The 20,224-nt window shown below is 41.1% G+C and overlaps 1 protein-coding gene across 3 annotated transcripts; it reads right to left on the bottom strand.

Moving 5' to 3' along the window:
• Positions 1-5,180: 5,180 nt before the first annotated feature.
• Positions 5,181-19,901, bottom strand: LOC149311627 (claudin domain-containing protein 1-like). 3 transcript variants are annotated; one of them, XM_089526664.1, is made up of 5 exons: positions 19,816-19,901; positions 10,173-10,471; positions 7,966-8,070; positions 7,088-7,225; positions 5,181-6,239 (listed from the first exon to the last, which is right to left on the bottom strand). In XM_089526664.1, exons 2-5 carry the CDS (start codon positions 10,456-10,458, stop codon positions 6,133-6,135), a joined length of 636 nt encoding a protein of 211 aa, XP_089382790.1. In that variant the 5' UTR covers positions 10,459-10,471; positions 19,816-19,901; the 3' UTR covers positions 5,181-6,132. The 3 variants fall into 3 exon arrangements, with proteins under 3 accessions (XP_089382790.1, XP_089382788.1, XP_089382789.1); XM_089526662.1 differs by having other exon boundaries at positions 6,148-6,976; XM_089526663.1 differs by lacking the exon at positions 19,816-19,901 and adding an exon at positions 19,713-19,809 and having other exon boundaries at positions 6,148-6,976.
• Positions 19,902-20,224: the final 323 nt, after the last annotated feature.

The following is a 20,224-nucleotide window of genomic DNA, read 5'->3' as shown; positions in this document are numbered from 1 at the left end:
AGAACTGCATCACCTCTGTCACCTTTTCTCTCTCACGGTGGAAGGAAGGGCATTAGACTTTAGCCCTGTCCGTTTCTGGTTGCTTTATGTCTTTCCCTACTTCAGTAAGGACTATCTCCACAGCTCTTCCACCAAACAAAAGTGGGAACCTCCCACATCTTCTGTGGCGAATGCTGCAGTCCCACATCCGCTGACCTGGGAGTCTATCATCCGCCTGTACATAAGAGGGTTTTTGATATGCACAGGTTTGCTCTACAGGTATCAGCAAACACCAGTGCTTAAATTAGTTGTGACTAACTGGTTCCATAGCCTTCAGCAGGATTTAGGCAGCAATCCAAAGCACTCTTATGAGAGAGTAAGCTCTGCTTCTGAATAAACAGGTATAATCCTGAGTAAACAGAACTGAGGCTATCCAAGTCTCCAACCCTGAATCAGCAACTACAACCTCCTCAGTATTCTGCCACTTAGATCATCACGAGTATCACAACAACAGCAATATTCCTCTTCTACATCACACCACTTCCACCCATATCCTGGTCTTCTAGAGACTAAGATTGCTATCTGTCTCTTCTCTGAAAGACACAAAGCTCTCCAACATTATGTTTACTCTTCTAATTAAGATGAGCCTTCCTTGGGAAACCTACTCCTTCACGTATCACAGGATTTCTTTGTGGGGAAAAATCTCTTTTATGTGGGAATTAATATGAAATCTGCTTCAGGGTTAACACATGCTTTTTAAGCGTGTTACTATTAAGCACTGTGGAGGCCACAAATTGCCACATTCACTAATACGCATACAAATGGAGACTGAATAAAGAAATCTGTAGTCAGGTTCCTTTCACCTGGCAGCCTTCAGGTGGGATGAAGTGCAGTCCTAATCATTCCAGACAGCAATCCTAAAAACCTATTTTAGGCCTAGAAATGTTGAATTTTTGTGACTACAACTCACAGAATCGCACAGTCAACTTGGTCCTTAGCCTTTCTGGCTGAGAGATTCTGGATGTAGAGCAAAAGTGCATCCAGGTTTTCAGGTTTTGGGTTACCTATAGATTTGAGCATCCCTGACATAACACTGAATGGAAAACTCCCCATTTCACTTAAACATTCCTTTTGGAAATTTCCAGCCTCAGTTTGAAAAGTAATTTGTTGTACAACACAACAGGCTCCTCTTCATCACCTTGGGCAAACAAAGCACTGTGTGGCCTTCTGGCTATGAGAAAAAAAGAAGTGTGCATGACATTTGCATCTCACATGAAAAATACAGAACTGATGGCCAAAGACATCAAGCGTTCACATACACCAAGAATTGGCTCATGGTACATTCCTGGGGTGTTTCCTTCTGTTGAACGAACCGCCCATTCCTGTTCTACTTAGCCTCTCTGAGTTCAAATGAACAACTATGCAAAACAGTTTAGATGAATCATTTTAAAATGTGGGGCAGAGAGCCAACATGGTGTCATAGTTTGAATGTTGGAATAGGAATCCAGGAGACCAGGGTTCAAATCCTCACTCCGCCATGGAAATCCATTGGATGATAATGGGCAAGTTATGCTTTCTTAGCCTCAGAGGAAGGCAATGGCAAACCTTCTCTGAGGAAATCTTGTCAAGAAAACACCAAGATAGGCTTGCTAGGAGTTGGAAACAATTTGAAAGCACACACCCGCAGTGTATTTCTGATACATACATTGGTGCTTAGCCCTTGCTGGTTTGTGGCCTGAGAATGCAGTTGTCCAAATGTGTAGACGCCAACTGTTTAAATACTTCAGCTCATGTAATAATAGGGATATACTTTGTTCTCACAATTATTGCTACAGGTTTTAGCTAACCAAAAGGGGAAAGCAATACACTGTTGTCTGCAATAAATCCAATGTCATTATTAACAAATCGCTTGGGACCAGGATATCTGAAAGGCCTCTTCCTTTCACATGAATCTGTTAGGAATCTGGGTTCTTCAGCAAAGCCTCGGTTGCATGCCTGAATACCCCAAAAGGGAGGGAGGTGAAGACATGAGACGTGAATATATGAGATGAGGCTTTCTCTGTTATAGCACCTCAGCTGTAAAATCCCCAGGTCCATCCTACCTCAGCTCCCAATAGTCAACACTGCATTCTTTTGTTCAGCCTTTGACAGTTTTTAGCCTGTTTTTAAATAATGTTTTGCTTTAATTCTCTTTGTATACGGTAATTCTTACCATACATAGATGCAAGGATTTCATAGGGCTAGCAAGTGTTTTATAAATATTTTAAGCAAACTAACTCATTTTTGCACTACAAGTGGACAGTAACTACTTTCATTTGTTGTGGAACATCTTTCAAAGTAACCACTCAGGTTTGGAGATAACCATTATTTTCCAAGTGTTTTGAGTGTAGTGAAGTTCTTCCATTGATTGTTGCTTTTCAGGGCAGTTTCCTATTTGCATATTTCATTTCTGCCAAGTCAACCATGCGCAAGAAGTGCTGGGGTGAACGTTATACATACCTATGGGATAGCACCCCTGTTATCATTGATGCCACAAGCACACACCTCTACCTTCCTCTTCCAAATCATTTTGTAAACGAGAAGGGGCAGTATTTTTTAAAACCCTATTATGCATAGCTAATAGTCGTCACTATAAGAATGTTCTAGGATGGAACGGGAAAGCTGGTTATGGTTTCTCCCTGGTACACCCAAGCCAGGGTGGGAATTATGCGAGATTTCAAGTGTTATTGGACTGCAAATCCCAGCATTCAACCTTAGCTAGGATTGATTGGAACTTGCAGTCCAAAAACATTTGGAGGGCTGCATGATTCCACCCCGATCCAATGAGCAAATAAATCTTACTTACTTACACCCCAATCTAAGACCTACCTATAAACAGGCAGAAACAGCTGCGCTCATACTAATATTTTTAAATTGGAGTCACAGCGGAGCTCCCGTGGCTTAATCTATTTAAAGACCAATGAACCTTTCCAGTCTTTTGGAAAATCTCTTTTCCCACTCTTCCTTGATAAGTTTTAAAAAATACTTGGCTGGGAGAGCGAAAAGATTTGAACAGAATTCAATGTCAGATAGTCTTGTTGTTTCTGTTGTTAGCTGCCATTGAGTCAACCTCTACTCATGGCAACCCTGTAGAGACACCTCCAAGACCCTCTGTCCCCAACCTCTCTGCTCAGGCCTGGCCCATGTCCTTTTTGAGTGAGTCTAACCATCTAGTATGCACTTTCCCTCTCTTTCTGCTATCTTCCACCTTTCCGAGCATTATTGTCTTTTCTAATAATTCATTTTTCCTCATGATGTAGCCAAACTATGACAGCCTCAATTTAGTAATCTGAGGCGGGTTATAGACCGCCCATTTGGGGCGGGCTGCACCCGCCCCTTTCCCCGCTGTATCGGGGCTTCAGCATGTAGAGCGGCAGCCGCTGAGGCCCCGATCCGCCGCTTTTCGGGCTGCGGGGAAGCGGCAAAAGGCCCCTTCCCCGCAGCCTGAAAAGGGGTGTCCTTGGGGCTTCAAGCCCCAGGACACCCTGCGGCGGCGGGGAGGGGGAGAAAGGGGCCGCTTGGCCCCTTTCTCCCTTGCTTCGCTGGGCGCAGCCGTCTGAAGGCTGCGTCCAGCGAAGCAAAGCGGCGCCGCAAACCAGGAAGGAGCTCCGAAACGGAGTTCCTTCCTGGTCTGCGGAAAGGGCGCCCTAGGCGCCCTGGCGCGGACCGGTCACGTCCGCGCCACCCCGTATAGAGGCGGCGCGGTCGTGACGTCGTCATGGCGGCCCCCTTGTGGAAGGGGAGCCGCCATTTTGTACGGACTCAGTCCGTACTAGGGTTAGGGGGGTGCAGAAGCACCGCACCTTCCTAACCCTAGTACGGACTGAGTGCGTACTTTAATGGCGGTCTGTAACCCGCCTTAGGGCCCAAACAGACAGGCCAAAATAAAGCTGCTTCGAATCACTTTGGAGGAATGGTGTTTCAATGATACATGCGTCCTAAGAGTCCAGAAGCCGCACCAAAGCCATGCTCCAGTCCTAAGGACTGGAGTGCAGCTTTGGTGCAGCTTCCAAAGTCTTAGGATGTATATATCATTGAAACACCATACCTCCAAAGTGACTTGAAGCAGCTTTATTTTGGCTGTCTGTATAGGGCCTTAGGGCCCAAACAGACAGGCCAAAATAAAGCTGCTTCGGGTGACTTTGGAGGTATGCTATTTAAATGCTGCATGCTTCCTAAAAGGCCGGAAGCCGCACCAAAGCTATGCTCCAGTTCTAAGGAGTGGAGTGCAGCTTTTGCACAGCTTCTGCCTTCTTAAGACATGTGGGTCATTTAAACAGCATACCTCCAAATGACCCGAAGCAGCTTTATTTTGGCCTGTCTGTTTGGGCCCTTAGTAAGCTGTTGGAAATGTGGAAAAGAGAAAGGCACCTTCTTTCATCTATGGTGGACCTGGATCTTTTGGGAAAAGATCTATACTAATATAAATGAAATATTGGGTACTAAAACAGAACAGAAACCAGATGTACTATTGCTATGTATGTTAGATGAAGAAACTGAGAAAAAACATGATAGAATTATTTTCTATATGTTAACAGCAGCTAGATTAATTTATGCTAGATATTGGAAAGCTAAGAGAGATATACAAATAGAGGAGTGGCAAATAAAACTTTTTGATACGATGGAGATGGATATATTATCCCAACAAATAAACGACAGAAAAAAGAAACTATAATGGAAAATTGGGGAAAAACATATAACTGTTTAAAAGAAAAATGGGAAAACACAGTAACTTTAACTATTATGGAAAAATATTAAGTGAAAATTAACATCAAGACACAAATAAAAACTCTTTTATAATTTAAAATTCTACACGAAAAAGAGGATAAAGTTAAAAAGGGGAAATACATAAGTTTCTAAAATGGGAAGATACTTAATTTCAATGGAAGGTCAAACATCTAACTTGATAAGTTAATAGGTAGGCTTGAAAAGAAAAAATAGATATGAATCGGTATAAGGAAGGCATAGGAAGTCTTGAATGAGATGGGATGTATCTTTTTTATTATAAATGGTTTTGATTGATGTGTATTATTATATGTTTTCACCTGTTGGAAGAACTGTGACTAAATAAGAATGTATGATACTGAAAGAAGGATTCTGTAAATTTTAAAATTGAAATAAAAATTTATTATAAAAAAAAAATAGTAATCTTGGCTTCCAGAGAAAGTTCAAGCTTGATCTGTTCTGGAACTCACTTGTCTGTCTTCTTGGCCATCTACAGTATTCTCAGTACTCTTCTGCACTACCACCTCTCAAATGAGTTGATTTTCTTCTTATTGGCTTTTTTTACTGTCCAACTCTCACATCTATACATGATAGTAGGGAATTTATTTATTTATTTATTTATTTAGGTATTTATATCCTGCCCTTCAGCCCTAATGGCTCTCAGGGCGGCTTACAATATTATTTTTAATCAGACAGTTCCCTGCCCTCAGGCTTACAATCTAAAAGACACGAAACAAAAGGAGAAGGGAATGATGGAGGGAAAGGGGATGAGGTCCAGTGGTTCTTCTCGCCCTCTAAGGCCTGGACCAAGGCAGATGGATTGGAGGGAGGGCTCTTCCTTCTTCCAGGCTAGCCCTGATGGAGCTGGACTTGCCTGGCGAACTCCCTCTTAGGCCGGCAGATACCATGGCTTGGATAAACCCCACTTTAGTGTTCAGAGTTATGCATTTATATTTTACTACGATCTTGTCCAGTTCTTTCATAGCAGGACTCCCCAATCCTAGTCTTCTGATTTCTTGACTGCAGTCTCTGTTCTGATCAATATTTGAACCAAGGTATGGGAACTCTTTGACTGTTTCAATATTCTCATTATCTGGGATGAATTCTTATAGATCTTCCAAGGTGAATACTTTGGTTTTATAGCCTTAGACCATGATAAATGGTTTTGGCTAAGTTGTTTATCAGAGCTCAGGCCTGTTCTCTGAGCTAGTAAGGTTCTAATGTTCTGTTAACAAGTCACAAACAACTAGTAAAATTCATGACCCTTTTGGTCAGGTTTATTTTTTTTTAACAAAAGTTTTCATCTAGGTGATGTAATACTTATACAAAAATGTAATGTATTGCATAAATAAAGGGTTTTTAAATTCAAGATTTATATACAGACATACATTAGTCAAACTGGAAATCAAACCATGCGAAGTGTGTTCCTCTTACAATGAACAAAGGGAGAGAGAAACAACTTTGACATAATTTCACAAGATTTAGAAAGCCCATGGCTATTAGTAAGTTTACAACAATCGCACCAGGAAAGGTTGAAGAGGACACAGTAGTAGATGGAGGGAACAAAAGTATTTCACAATATAAGTTCCATTGCTACATTTATGAAAAAGATTGCATTGGTTTATCTCTTAAAGGGTTCACAATACATTTACTGCCAAAATTAGCTTTTTATCTAAGCCCCTCTCTTTCTGGGCTAAAAGTGGCAGATGAGGTTTAAATATGAAAAGAAATGCTGTACACTGGGAGTAACAAAACACGCCATCAAAATTATACCCATATTTTTTTAAAAAACCTATAAATTTAATAAAACCGTGCAGATTTCTGTCAAGAAAAAGCTAGCAGTGTGGCTTGTAAAGTCTTTTCAACTTTAAATCCTGCCAACCGTTTCACTTCAAGTGGCAAGGAGGCATGCATTCTGTGGAACTAATGAACAGCTAACAAAAAAAAGAAGAGATGGAGGCTAAAAACAATCTTAAAATAGAAAATAAGAGATTTGGGATGAGATTAGGGTCTCACTATGCCACGCGGTATGCTTTCAAAAGGGTGAACTCCTTCCTGTTTGTCCGTGCAGCCCAGATAAAAAGGGCAGCTGCCATAAACTGCAATGGGGCAGAGACACAGGCCAGACAGAAGGACCAGCCAAACTGACCCTGGGCACGCGGAGGGGGTAATTTCTTATGGAGCAGCTCAATTCCAGCTACATAGCAGCCAACTGAACCCAGAGTGCACAAACCTAGGGAGAAAGCAATACACTGTGATCAGATAACAGATCTGAATTCCTGACTTGCATGATTAAGAAGTTCCAGCATTTCACAACTGGACGATACTTGCCAGGCAGACTCACCTGCAAGAAAGTGAAGGACTCCTGTAGCAATGGTAGGGTACAGACTCCGACAGGCACAAGCACACACCCCAATGAGAGCTCCAAAACACATGAGTCCTAGGCTGACAAAGGGCAGGAGGAACTGTAAGCGCCAAAGATCTAGAGCAAATACAGAGATGACCATAGTTAGAAGGTTTAGTTTAAACTTTAAGGAATCTTCCAACCTGGTTGTGCCACAGTACCAGTGAGATGAAAGAATGGTCCAGCCTATTTCTAGGTGCTTATTGATTGCTGAATCCCCAAACTCTGACCTTTGGGACTGTGCTAAGCATGACAGAAATACAAGTTGTGTCTCTCTTATCTGGAATTCCAAAATCCGAAATATTCCAAAATCGTTCACAACAGTAGCAAGGATAGTGACTACTTTGCTCTCTGAAGGTTCAGTGTACAGAAACTTTGTTTAATGCACATAATTATTTAATATAGTGTATAAATTTCCTTCAGGCTATGCACATAAGGCCACTAAACACAAGAGTGTACTTAGAACTTGGAGAAATTAATTTTTGGACTACAACTCCCAGAATACCCCAGCCAGTGTAGCTACTGATGAGGAGATTCTGGAAGTCACAGACCAAAAAGTAAAATTTCCAAGCTCTGACAATGTTGTATGTGTGCACAGGAAGAACATGTAGAATATGAGAACATATTGGCTAATTTGGTAGCTTTCATCAATGTCTGCCACTCATCTACTTTTAAAGATTAAAATGAATTATGCTCTTCTGTTAAAAATGCCTTTTCCCCTAAGAACAGAATTATATACACAATCCAATGAAATCTCATTGAATTCAACAGGCCTTCTCCCCCCCCCCCCCACACACACACAAATTAATAATACTTACAGGTCCGATTCAAGTCAGTGCCACTGTTATGATTCCCAGGATCTTTGTATTTTTCCATGAATTGATCCGAAAGGGAAAAACTGACACACTTTCTGACCATCTCACCTTCCAGAATACAAAAAGGAAATAAGTTGTATTATGGTCTGATTTGCTTTTCTGGTATGTTCCATGTATCCATAACAGATTTACAATAGTATGTATATAGTACTCCATCTCCCCTCCTGAGCAAAAAACAGTCTTGTGGTTTCTTAAGGATGAAAAGTGCTATAGGCGTACAGGCATATCTCAGTTAACCAAGGCCTGTTACAGACAGGCCAAAATAAAGCTGCTTCTAGTCACTTTGGAGGTATGGTATTTCAATGATGCATGCGTCCTAAGAGTCCAAAAGCCACACCAAAGCCATGCTCCAGTCCTAAGGACTGGAGTGCAGCTTTGGTGTGGCTTTTGGACTCTTAGGACTCATACATCATTGAAATACCATACCTCCAAAGTGACTCGAAGCAGCTTTATTTTGACCTGTCTGTAACAGGCCCAAGACTCTGACAAAGAAGCTCCTTTTCACAAAGTCTTTTTACACCTGCCAAGGTGGAATTTTTAGCAACTTTAGCATTGGAGGGATGGTGAAGGAGGGCTGGAGAAACACAGACCTTTGGTGTTGGGATCCAACAGCAAACTGCAGCATGCTATGCAGTATGCAATACACTCCATTGCCTAACACATTTGCTGTCCTCTTCCCTCTGAGAAACACATGCATCCCAAGCTCTGGGGCAAGTTTTGTTCATAGGTAAAAGGAACTTTAGAAGGATCAGGCCAGCCTATCTTCCTATTTGCAGCGAAGAAAGGCTGTGGAGTAGACTTCCAACACTGGCTTCCAAACCCAGGAATATCAAGTCAGTAACTAAAAAAAAATACAAGTTATGAGTCAAGTCAGTGAATCATTTATGTGGAGTTGAATCCAGATCAAGTCATTGAGGAGACATGAGTCTAACCTGAATCCAAATCAATTGATTTGAGTCTACATCACTGGCCTTAAGTAACCTAATACCACTTATACTATTTAGACACAACTGTTAACTGGCCTCTGAGGTTGTAATTTAGCACAATTATTCTCAAACTGTCATTTTTCTTACAGGCAACATAGTTATTATGGTCCAGAGAAAACACACAGGTTTTAATAAGAGAGACACACACTTAGAAGATGTAACTGTAGTCTTCTCTCATGCCAATTTGTCTGTCTTACAATTAAGAATTAACAGAACAATTTAGAAACATGCTCCAAATAAGTACGGTGCAGGTCCTGAGGACGGTGTTTAGAAAAGGTAAGTTTTAGATTACAAGGATCCCCTATTGAGTGTGGCCAGTTGTCCAAACTAGCTTTTCCAAGCCCTGTATTGGACCCATTCCCACAACTGTTCTTTAAAAATTTGTTTTACATTCAGCTGGCCTCTCAGAAGCAAAACAGATAGGATGCAGGAGATGAAATACAGATCTCCTAGCCGTTAAATTCTGCTTGTTTTTAAACTATTTTAGAACTTCTGATGAGGAGGAAGGGGGAAAAGCAGGGGCACAACACTAGCTCTTTCCTAGCAAGTCTAACAGCAAACAAAGGAAAGGTGTACTCTATTTTGAGAAAGAAAATTGGATTAAGATTAGAATGCTGCCAATCCCCCTTTTCCCAGCTGCTTTTATGTTGTTTTTAAAATGGGAGATCAGGGACTCATTTACACTGCAGAATTATAGCAGTATGATTCCACTTAAATGCTGTGATAACATCTCATGAAATCCTAGGACTGACAGTCAAGAAAGGATATTTAAAATTTTCTGCCAGAGAGATCTAGCCCCTCACCAGACTGCAAACTCCAGGATCCTACATGATGCAGCCATGGTGGTTGAAGTGGAATATAGCACTATCTCTATGTAGTGTAAATGGGTCCCTGTTCATGAGATCAGCAATGTCTAATGCAGAGCTAGGCAACTCTTCCAGGGTCTTGGAAGGCTGCTCCCCTGCTGCCCCCACTCCCAGGTCTTCTGGGTCACTCAGGCTTAAAATTCCCAGGGAAAGGAAGTGGTAAAACTGTCTCCTATAACCCTTAGGGGTCCTGAGCAGGTCACATGTCCCTGAGGGAGGCATGCTTTCCCACCTCTAGTCTAACAGGATGGAATTCAAAGAAAGATACATTCTGATAACATATTTTGAATGGGTTTACCTGGTGAGTTGTACCAGTAAGAGTTCTCAGACATTGTGATACACCTCCGCCACAGCCCGATGGTGCCATTCCATCGAAAGAGAGCATCCGTATAGGAGTTTTCATCTGCGCTCTCCCCAAAGAGTTCATCCCAAGTGGCCTTACTTTCACTGTTATTTTCAGGAGGGAATGGGTTGCGGTACTCAAACCAGAAGTCTGTGCCTATCGAGGCTGCCAAGTAGATAGTGGACATAAGGCTGAGCACGCAGGCGATGACCAGAGCAGTGGCAAAACGGTTATCCATCATAATGTCTCAATTGCTATTAACAAGAGAAGAAGGGAGGAGAGATCTGAGAGTCAGAACTGACGATGTGACTACTTCTCAACCTTCTGCTGGCTGACAAAGACCGTTCTGCACTGTTCAGAAACACTATGCTCACCTCATAGTCACAGTGCAGTTTCCCAGTCAGCAGTAACTCCGATAACAGCACACTCTCTGAGCAAGATCGGAGTAATCCAGAAGAATATGGTGGTCCTACAATGATCACATGCACTATAGTGAGGAGTATTTCCAGCCATCTGACCCATGTCATCACTGCTGCTCTGCTTTTTCCAGAATTCAGGGTAAAAGGCAATTCTTTTTTTCTCCAAGTTTTTGGAGAAATGTTTCACATTGCGTCTGAAACCTGAAGAACATTGTGTGGCCGAGTCGCAGCCACTGCAGGGTGAATATGAGGTTTCTCACCAGTGTAGAAAAGCCCTAGGTCAAGCAGGCTTAGACACAGAAGCCACCAGCTACCACTGATTCTTACCATGACACTTAAGCCTTCCTATCTATTCAACAGCTAGTCATTTTCTCTCAAAGGTGGTTCATTTTTGCCGCAAAATGAACCAGCTCTTCCATTATCCATGCAACTCAACATGGTACCATAAGACCATCCCTTCCTATATAATTCTGATTAATAAAATATGCCTTTCAGCACAAGCAAAGCAAAAAATAGAAAAAATAATATTAATATACTTGTTTTGCATACAGTACATTAATTTGACCTATGTAAATAATATGCCTGCAATACCAGCTAATATTTCCACACCTTTATACAACACATCATGAATCAAATGGAGGCAGGGCTTGGGAGATCTGGAATATGCATGTACGAAAACCAGTCAGGCCAAACAATCTTTCCTTTGGAATAAATAGCTTGGCAACCCCACCAGTTAAAAGTATTTACCCTCAGACACAAGAAGATAAAGACAAGGTTATATATAATTATATGGTTCATCTTTTGTGTTTATTGTTTTAAAAGGATGCTTTCAAGTATTACACAATAAAATACTACACCTTTTCTGTCATGGCAACAAGTCAACAGAATACCCCTCTTAGGCTTCTGCCACACTGTAGAATTAATGCAGTTTGACACTGCATTAAGTATCATAGCCCCATTCTATAGAACCCTGGGACTTGTAGTTTGTTCTGGCAGCAGAGCTCTGTGACAAAGAAAAAATATCTCACAAAACTACAAATCCCAGAACTTCGTTGGTATGAGCGGTGTCAAACTGCATCAGTTCTGCAGTCTAGATGCAGCCTTAGACCCTACTGTCAGGTCCATACTCATTTCCTTTTTTCTGTCAAATTAAATGTGTTTTGTTTCAATAAGCCTTCATGCGCCGTGTCTGAAATGGACTTTCTCAGTAAAACATAGTTAAGGCTAGATGGGGCTTGTTCTCAGAACCCTAAAGCCACAATTTAACATCACATCAGCATAAAACCACAGCCTATATTACCTGTAGCAATGAACTTGTGGGTAACTTTGGTACTTCAGTATGCCATTCCAAGATGGCAACACCAGAGTGTGAATGTTGCTTTGGAGCTGCTCAGACAGATTTTACAGCTGGATCTGTTTTTGGAAGCTCTAAAGAATTCTGGGCTACCTGGTACCCTACAAGAATAGTGTCCTAAGTGCCCCATGACTGGGTTATTTGTTTGATCAGGGGAAAAGTGAGCAGGTTTCATCATGCATCCCCATTCTGGAGCAGACCATGGACCCCTTTGTATGTCATCCCAAAGTCTATAGGAAAACTTCTTCCATTCAGATGATTTGGTCAAAATGCTAAATTCAGATATGCCTGGAAGCTTGCTTGTTGTAACTGGCATGCCTGCTGATCCTATATCGAGGGAGCATGTGTGGGTGCAGAGAGGGTTTATTCCCCTATGTATTTATAAGCTGGCACATTTGTACAGTTGGCCCTCCAGCTGATACCAAGGGTTCATTATATCTAGGGCAAATAAGAGGTTCAACACCAGAGTAGCAATTCAAATATCTAAGAATTGGAGGGAGGCTTGTAATTAGCAGTGGAAAAGAACTACAATAGGTCCTATCAACGGATTCTTTATCCACAGATTCAACCATCCATGGCCTGAAAATATTCCAAAAAGTTATAACTTCAAAAAAACGAACTTTGATTTTGTCATTCAATTCAAAACTGACATTCTCATATACTGGTAGCATATATGTCCGTCCCTGGCTTCCACTCCACCAAATGCATCTGAGGAAGTAGACTAAAGTCTATAAAAGCTCATGCTGCCAACTTCTTACATTCAGTTAGTCTCAAAGGTGCTACAAGATCTCTCTACATATTGATTCCACAGACTAACATGGCTATATCTTTGAATGGGGAGGGGGGGTGTCCAGGAACCAAACTCCAGTAGATATCAGAGGCCCACTGTATTAAAGAACCAAATGTTTTTCTAAAAATATTTATATTTATCCGTGTCATGGTCTGTAAGACCTATAACAAAAACCCATATTTATCTTTTGGTTTACCATCATCAGAAGCAAACTGTGAGTGACAGATTCTTCTCAACCTCCTCTCTTGCAAATTATATACATGTAAATTCACAGAAATAAAAATGAATGTATTTAAAAATACTGTACATACATAGAAGCTTTAGTAATAATGGCAACATATACTGTATACATTAAGAAATATAGGTATCACCATATTACAATACTCTGCACACATCCAGTCTTGTCTGACCTCCCCAGCTAAGCAGTTGTGGGCCTGGTTATTACTTGGAAGGGGTTTTTCAAGGATATTCCAAGCAGGGCTAGGAAAACATCATGCCTGAAACCCTGGAGAACCAATGCTGCCAGTTAACTGTACTGTTGTATAATGCAACTTTCTATCTTCTTATGTACATCAGGATATCAAAGTGCCTCCAGAGCATGACCATTTTATGGATTATCTAAGTTTGCAAGAGTTCTTAAGAAGAAAGTAAGAGTGAAGAAGATGCAAGAGAAAGCTGGAATCGGGTCTGGAGCTTATGGAAGCAATTAAAAAGAGTGCTCACCCCAGTAGCATCTGCAAAGCTGCAGGTGGTTAAGAAGAGTTAAGCGCAGATAAAGGGCGCAAGCACTAAGAGCTTACCGTATTATTACAGAACGAAGAGGAGTTGGTGCAAAGAATAAAGGGTGAGAGAGAGAAAAGAAGTCACAGTTAGCACACTCATAAAGGAAGGAAAGGCTTACAAGGACAATTTTATTATATTTAGAATGGGGAAAGACCCATAGGAAAGAAACAAGCTAGTATTTGTGTGCCATTAGAAGGAATGGAAACCAGAAAGCTTAAGAACAGTGACTTATGCAGAAAGTAAAAGGTTAAGTCAATGACCCTGGAGTACCTCAAGAACATCATGCATCAGATTTTCAAATCCATGAATAAAACCCATTATCATCTCTCTGAACAAAATAGAAGGAATCACCCTTACAGTACTTTAAAGGCAGCCACTTTATTCAAGGGTGAAATGTTCAGCATCAGGTCTGGAATAATGTATCAAGCTTTGGGAAAAATCTAAATACCAATGGTGCCACTGCTAGATTGCCTGGTAAAGTTAATCCACCACATCAAGGACTAGTAGATCTGTGTATCTTCAAATATTGTCCTGTACTATGCCCAAAAGCCACTTGCACAGGCCAAACTACTGTGAAAGGCAGTGGTGTAAGGAGAGAGAAGACAATAACTAAATTTAACTGCATTTGTGAGAGATTCAACAGTGATTAAAGTTTCTATGCACATCATAAAGATTTCTGTGCATTGCGAGGAATGTTAACTGTTTCTTAAAACAGACTACTACTAGTTCTACCTAGTTTCTTCTAGAGTCAAAGACTTAACTTCCACATCTAACCCAAGCTCAGAGGTGGGATCCAAGCCATGAAAATTCATGCAGTTATTAAAAGTTCTGAACACTTCAAAAAGTAAGCCTGTATATATGTGCTTCTCTAAATCTTTAATCCTCTTCCTCAACCAGGAAAATGTGAGCATTAAATCAAAATTATTTTCAGTTACACTGCTCATCCGTCCCGTAGGATGCATAAGACAGTAACACATGACAAGAAAGTGCTAAAGAAATACCACAAATGATTAGGATATGCAAAGTTCATGGCGAATGCCATTTTCTTTTCAAATGAAATGAAATGAAATGAAATGAAATGAAATTTATATACCGCCATTCCTATGATCACGGCGGTTTACAACAAAATAAGATACAGCACAATACAGGTTACAAAAGAAACTTATCAATGTTCCCAAATGCCATAGTATCTGGAGAAGTTATACTCCAAGACATCTGGAAGATACTGGGTTGGGAGAAATTGAAACAGACTTATCTGAACCAAATAAATTCAGCAAGCAAGGCAATGCTAGATACATTAGTGAACACATATTAAAACAGGATGATCAGTTGGTTCATTGGGGATGGGAACAGTCCTTCAAACCTGAGCCAATTCACACAACCCTAATTCTGTGTGTGTGTGTGTGTGTACGCATGTGCTTCAAGCTGCCTGTTGACTTATGGTGATCCCCTGAATTTCAAAGGGTTTTCTTAGGCAAGGAGGTGGTTTTGCCATTTCCTTTCTCTGAAATAGAGCCTACAACACCTGGTATTCCTTGATGATCTCTCATCCAAGTACTAAGCAGGGCTGACCCTGCTTAGTTTCCAAGATCAGATGGGATCTGGTGCCTTTAGGATACTTAGGCCGATATATAGGAAATGTGTGTGTTTTCACCAGGGAGATCCATGTTCAATTTCCCACTCAACTATGAATCTGAATAGGTGATTTTGGACAACCCTTCTTTCAGGTTCTAACCTACAGGTAGGGTTTTGTAAAAGTGTGATTTGGGATCTGAGTTTCTTGGTATGATAAAAATGTAATAACTAACTAAAACAACACTTGAAAATGAGGAGGTGGCTGCTGCACTGCAGAATTAAGGCAGTTTGACACTGATGCTTCTCATGAATTTTTGCAGGGATGGCCTGTCTATCAAGCAGAGTGAAGGAGCTGCCTCAGGTGGCAAGGTAAGCCATTCTTTACCTACTGAGATTTTGCTGCTACTAAGCACATGTCATCTCCAAGGACATCAGACCCACAGAGCCTGGTTCTGAGGACTCCTAAGCATACAGAGGGCAGGGAGACAACAGCGGCGGTGCTATGATGTAAGGCAGGTGGAGAAAAGGGAAAGTGAACAATGTGGCAGGAAAAGGGCTTTTGTAGCACTTTTGTTGTTGTTATCTGCCTCTGAGTCAACCCAAACTCATGACAACCCTGTGGATGAGACACCTCCAAGCACCCCTATCTTCCACTTCTCTGCTTAGTTCTTGCAATCCCATGTCCATATCTTTGGTTGAGTCAATCCATCTGGCATGTGGTCTACCTTTCCTTCTTCTGCCCTCTACCTTTCCTAACATTATTGTCTTTTCCAGTGCTCCATGCCTTCTCATTATATGGCCAAAGTACATCACTCTCAATTTTATCATCTTGGCCTCTATGAGATCTCTTGCTTGATTTGTTCCAGGACCCATCTGATTGTCTTTTTGGCTGTCCACGGTATCCTAAGCACTCTTCTCCAGCACCACATCTCAAATGAGTTGATTTTTCTTCTGTCTGTACCTTTGACACTAACTGAAAGAGAGAAGTTAGAAACATGAGCTTTCATAGACTTGAGTCTATTTTCTCAGATGCGTTGGGCCACAGAGAGGAAATCAGCTCAAGTCTACGAAAGGTCATGCTACCATCTTCTCTCTTTCAGCTAGTCTCAATGGTGCCACAAGTTCCCTCTGCATACAGATTTTTCAGACTAATACAGCTATGTCTTTTTGAATTCTACCAAGGTGGCAAGAGTTAGATGAAAGAGTGGGGTGAGCAAGTGAGGAGAAAGAGTGGTGTTAGCATGATGATGGACACAGCTGTGGCAGCTGTCCTATGGCTATGGGAGAACTCTGTCCACCACTGAAGATTTCCGAAGTTCATACTCAAAAATAAAGGGCTAAAGTCAAACTTCTCCCGTTCAATCTTTTTCAGTCACAAAGCAGAATGCAGATCAAACTGCAGCAATATTTTGGGCAGAATCACAATCACATATAACACTGAAAAGTGCACCCATGTGCTAGTAGTTCTCACAGAGTGCCTCTTGCATATGAAAGCCATCACAAAATTAGTAAGTAAGCCTGGCAATCCTTCTCACCAATCTCAGCAGAACCTATTTTAAAATCAGCATCCCAGGTCAAAGCACCTGTCCCTGGAAGTAAGCTCTACTTATTTTAGTAAATTTTATTGTCACATAAAAATATATGACAGCAGTTTTATTGGCAACTTTCCTCCCAGCTCTAAAATAATATATTGCCATGTGGAAAGAGACTTGCTACACAGAGTTAATAGTGTTCCTTCAGAAAAATGCTGCCTTAACAAGTATCTTTTGCACAACGGTGTCCCCAGGGCACCTTAGTTGCTAAGTTTAAAAATAAAACAACTGGGAGGGAAGACACAAATGATGCGAACAGAAGCTGTCACAAGTCAATCAGGTTTGTTCTAAGTCCAAGAAATGACTTAGCCATCTTGATTAAGAAAAACAAATTGGGAAAGCAACACTCAAAGGCAAGTGAGCCTAGCGATTTCTCTGCATTTTCATTTAGAACTAACACAGTTTGTGGGATTTCTTGTTGTCGTTATGTTGCTTCAAGTTGAGGGGACCCTATCCTACAATTTTAGCAAAGTTTCTTCAGGGGAAGTTTGTTGCTGCTTTCCTATGATGTGCCCAAGGCCACCCAATGGGTTACCATGGCGGAATGAGGATTCAAACCCTGGTTTCCTGGACTGCTTTCCAACACTGAAGACACTACATCACACTGGCTCGTAGTTGCATACAGTCGGCCCTCTGTATCCATGGATTCTTTATCTGCAGATTCAAGCATCCACAGCTTTAAAGAAATGTTCCAAAAATATATAAATTCCAAAAAGCAAATCTTGATTTTGCCATTTTAGATAAGATACACATTTTACTATCCACTGTATTAAATGCGACTTGAACATCCACAGATTCTGATATCCAAGGATGATCCAGGAACCAAATGCCAGCAGATACTAAGGACTCACCATATTTGATAATAGATTTCCACCATGTGGCCATATTTGATCATACACTCTGCCTGTCCAAAGTTTAGGAGGTATAATATTATCATTTAGCAATTATCCAAAGTGTCAGAAAAACATTCTCAGACTGACGTTCAATCCAAGCTTCCAGACAATCCACTCATATGAATGCATGCAAATACACACCCGCATCCACCTTGTTTATAATATTGATGCCTACACCCAGCATTTTATTAAATCTATTTGAGTTTTATGGTATCCTACTAGGATCCAGGTTCTGTCTGAAAGCAAGGCAGTTGTGTTGCTTTATTAAAGTCACTCGCTCAAGAAAGAGAAGGAGAAGGAGAAGAGGAAGAAGAAAGGGAAGGGAACATGATCAGAATATTTGCTTTTTTTCAGGACACACAGACAAGGAAAAAGAAACAGCCCATTTGTTACCAATGCTTTTCTCTCCTTACAACTGCAGTTCAGAAAGGGCCACACCGCCATTGGTTTTATGCGCTAGATAGTTTTATTGGGACAAGAGCATTGTTGTATGCAGCTGCTCACAGGGGCTGCGGAAACAATCCTTCCTTTGACTGATACCATCTGAGGGCAGGGATCTTCAACAGGACGGGACAAAAAGCCCATTCAGATCTGTGCGTCTTGTTTTCCCCTGAATCGTTTCATCAGCCAGGAGTCGGCTGTCAATGAAAATGTCTTTAAAAGGCAGCAAAATCCACCTCTGCAAAAGCATAACCCTTTCAGAAGGATGAATGTCAGGCATGTAGTTGAAATACACTTTTTAAAAAACCATCTATAACTACCACTCCAAACTGTAATCTTGTGCGCTCTTTTCGGAGTAAGTCTCACTGAAGGACTTCTTTCTCAGTAAAGATCCATAGGTCTGTACTATTCTGTTTTAAACTGCAAAGGCGCTGTCATGACTCCCATCCTTGGGTTCTTTTCTATATAAGACTATGGAACCAAAAATGTTGAGACCAGGGTTCGAATCCCGACTTGGTCATGTAAACAGACTGGGTGACCCTGGGCAAGTCACACTCTCTCGCCCTCAGAGGATGGCACTGGCAAACCTGCCAAGAAAAACCCCATGATAGGCTTGCCATGAGTCGGAAATGAAGGCACACAACAACAACAAGAAGCTGAAAAGGATAGATAGATAGATAGATAGATAGATAGATAGATAGATAGATAGATAAGCTCACCATCAGCGGAGTGAAAGGTTCACTGCAGAGGACTGAAAGGATCCCCAGAAGGACTACAGCCCTGCATTTTATCTCTCTCTTTTATAAAAAGGGGTGGTATTTAATATCTAAATATGAAATATTTAAAAAATTACAATGTTATTATTAAAATTTAAACAATGTTTGTATTAATAATAGTGAAAAAATAGTATTAAATTATTATTTTTTAAAAAAGAAATCCTGGTTCACTAAGAGAAGAACTTGGGAAAAGGAAAAGAGAGATTGAGAAAAGAGGCTGAGATTTATGTCATTAACTTCATCCAAGAAAAAGAGATGATCTTTGTTGGGGGGGAGTCTTTAATACCTAAACACACAAACACACAAACACACACACAGCTATGAAATATCCCCCCAACAAACATCATCTCTTTTTCTTGGATGAAGTAAATAGCATAAATCCCAGCCTCTTAAAGGTGCCTTTCTTTTCTATTAACATCTATGTGTGTGAGACAGAGAAGAACTGGAGGAAAAGAAAGAAGAAAGAAAGGCACCTTTCAAAGCTGGCATAAAAAACAGGCTAATATTGAACGCCTAAATGATAACTTTTAGAGATAGATATAGATCTAAATAGCTCTATATGCGTTTGTGTGTGTGTCAGATGAATTGGAAGGAAGGGAGGGAAGGAAGGAAGGAAGGAAGGAAGGAAGGAAGGAAGGAAGGAGAAAGGCATCTTTAAAAGCTGGCATTGATTTTAGCCTAGTTTTTGTGCCAGCTTTAAAAAGGTGCCTTTCTTCTTCTTCTTTTTTCCTTCTCTTTGCTCCAATTCATCAGATATATATATATATATATATATATATACACACACACACACACACACACAAACACAAACATACATATGTATGTACAGTATGTTACTATTCAGGTATTAAGTATTCCCCCCAAACACACACCCTTTCTTTCTCTTCCAAGGAGAGCTGAGGGTCTGCCTGGAGCCACTGGAGCCCCTTTGTCCGGAGCAGAGAGAGGGTCCTGGCCCTGCCTTCACTCACTCACCTCCCATCCTCCTCCTCCTCTTCCTCCTCCTCTTGGGGCCGCTTCCACCCTTCAAGCCCTTCTTGCTCCACACACTCACGCGCCCCCTCCCACCGCCCGGTGTCGCGGAGCACCCTGGGAAACGTAGTCTGGCTCTTGTGACGCACGCTTCGCCCCGCCCACCGCCCGCCCTGTGCATTGTGGGTAGTGTAGTCTCTCGGTGTGGATTCTATGCCACCAAGGCCTAGCTAGGCCTAGAATTGGGAGAAATGGTGTAATCTTTTTTTAAAGTGTCATTCATATATATATATATATATATATATATATATATATATATATATATATATGGCTTCCTCATTCCTAGAGTGAGGAAGAATGTAGGGATGAAGCCATTTTTAAAAGAATGTTTTAAATGGACACCATTTTTACA

Source organism: Sceloporus occidentalis, unplaced genomic scaffold, assembly GCF_023333645.1.
Source record: "Sceloporus occidentalis isolate IW3139 unplaced genomic scaffold, rSceOcc1.0.p SCAF_5, whole genome shotgun sequence".
Taxonomy (NCBI): Eukaryota; Metazoa; Chordata; class Lepidosauria; order Squamata; family Phrynosomatidae; genus Sceloporus; species Sceloporus occidentalis.
The sequence above is the reverse complement of the archived record's forward strand: the minus strand, read 5'-3'. Positions and strand labels throughout refer to the sequence as shown.

Excerpts from the sequence above, each read along its gene's own strand:
- LOC149311627 (XM_089526662.1), bottom strand. The coding sequence starts at position 10,458 with ATGATGGATAACCGTTTTGCCACTGCTCTGGTCATCGCCTGCGTGCTC. Across the intron at positions 7,226-7,965 it reads CACTGACTTGAATCGGACCT|ATCTTTGGCGCTTACAGTTC; the intron begins GTAAGTATTATT and ends TATTTGCTCTAG. Across the intron at positions 6,977-7,087 it reads AGTCCTTCACTTTCTTGCAG|GTTTGTGCACTCTGGGTTCA; the intron begins GTGAGTCTGCCT and ends CTTTCTCCCTAG.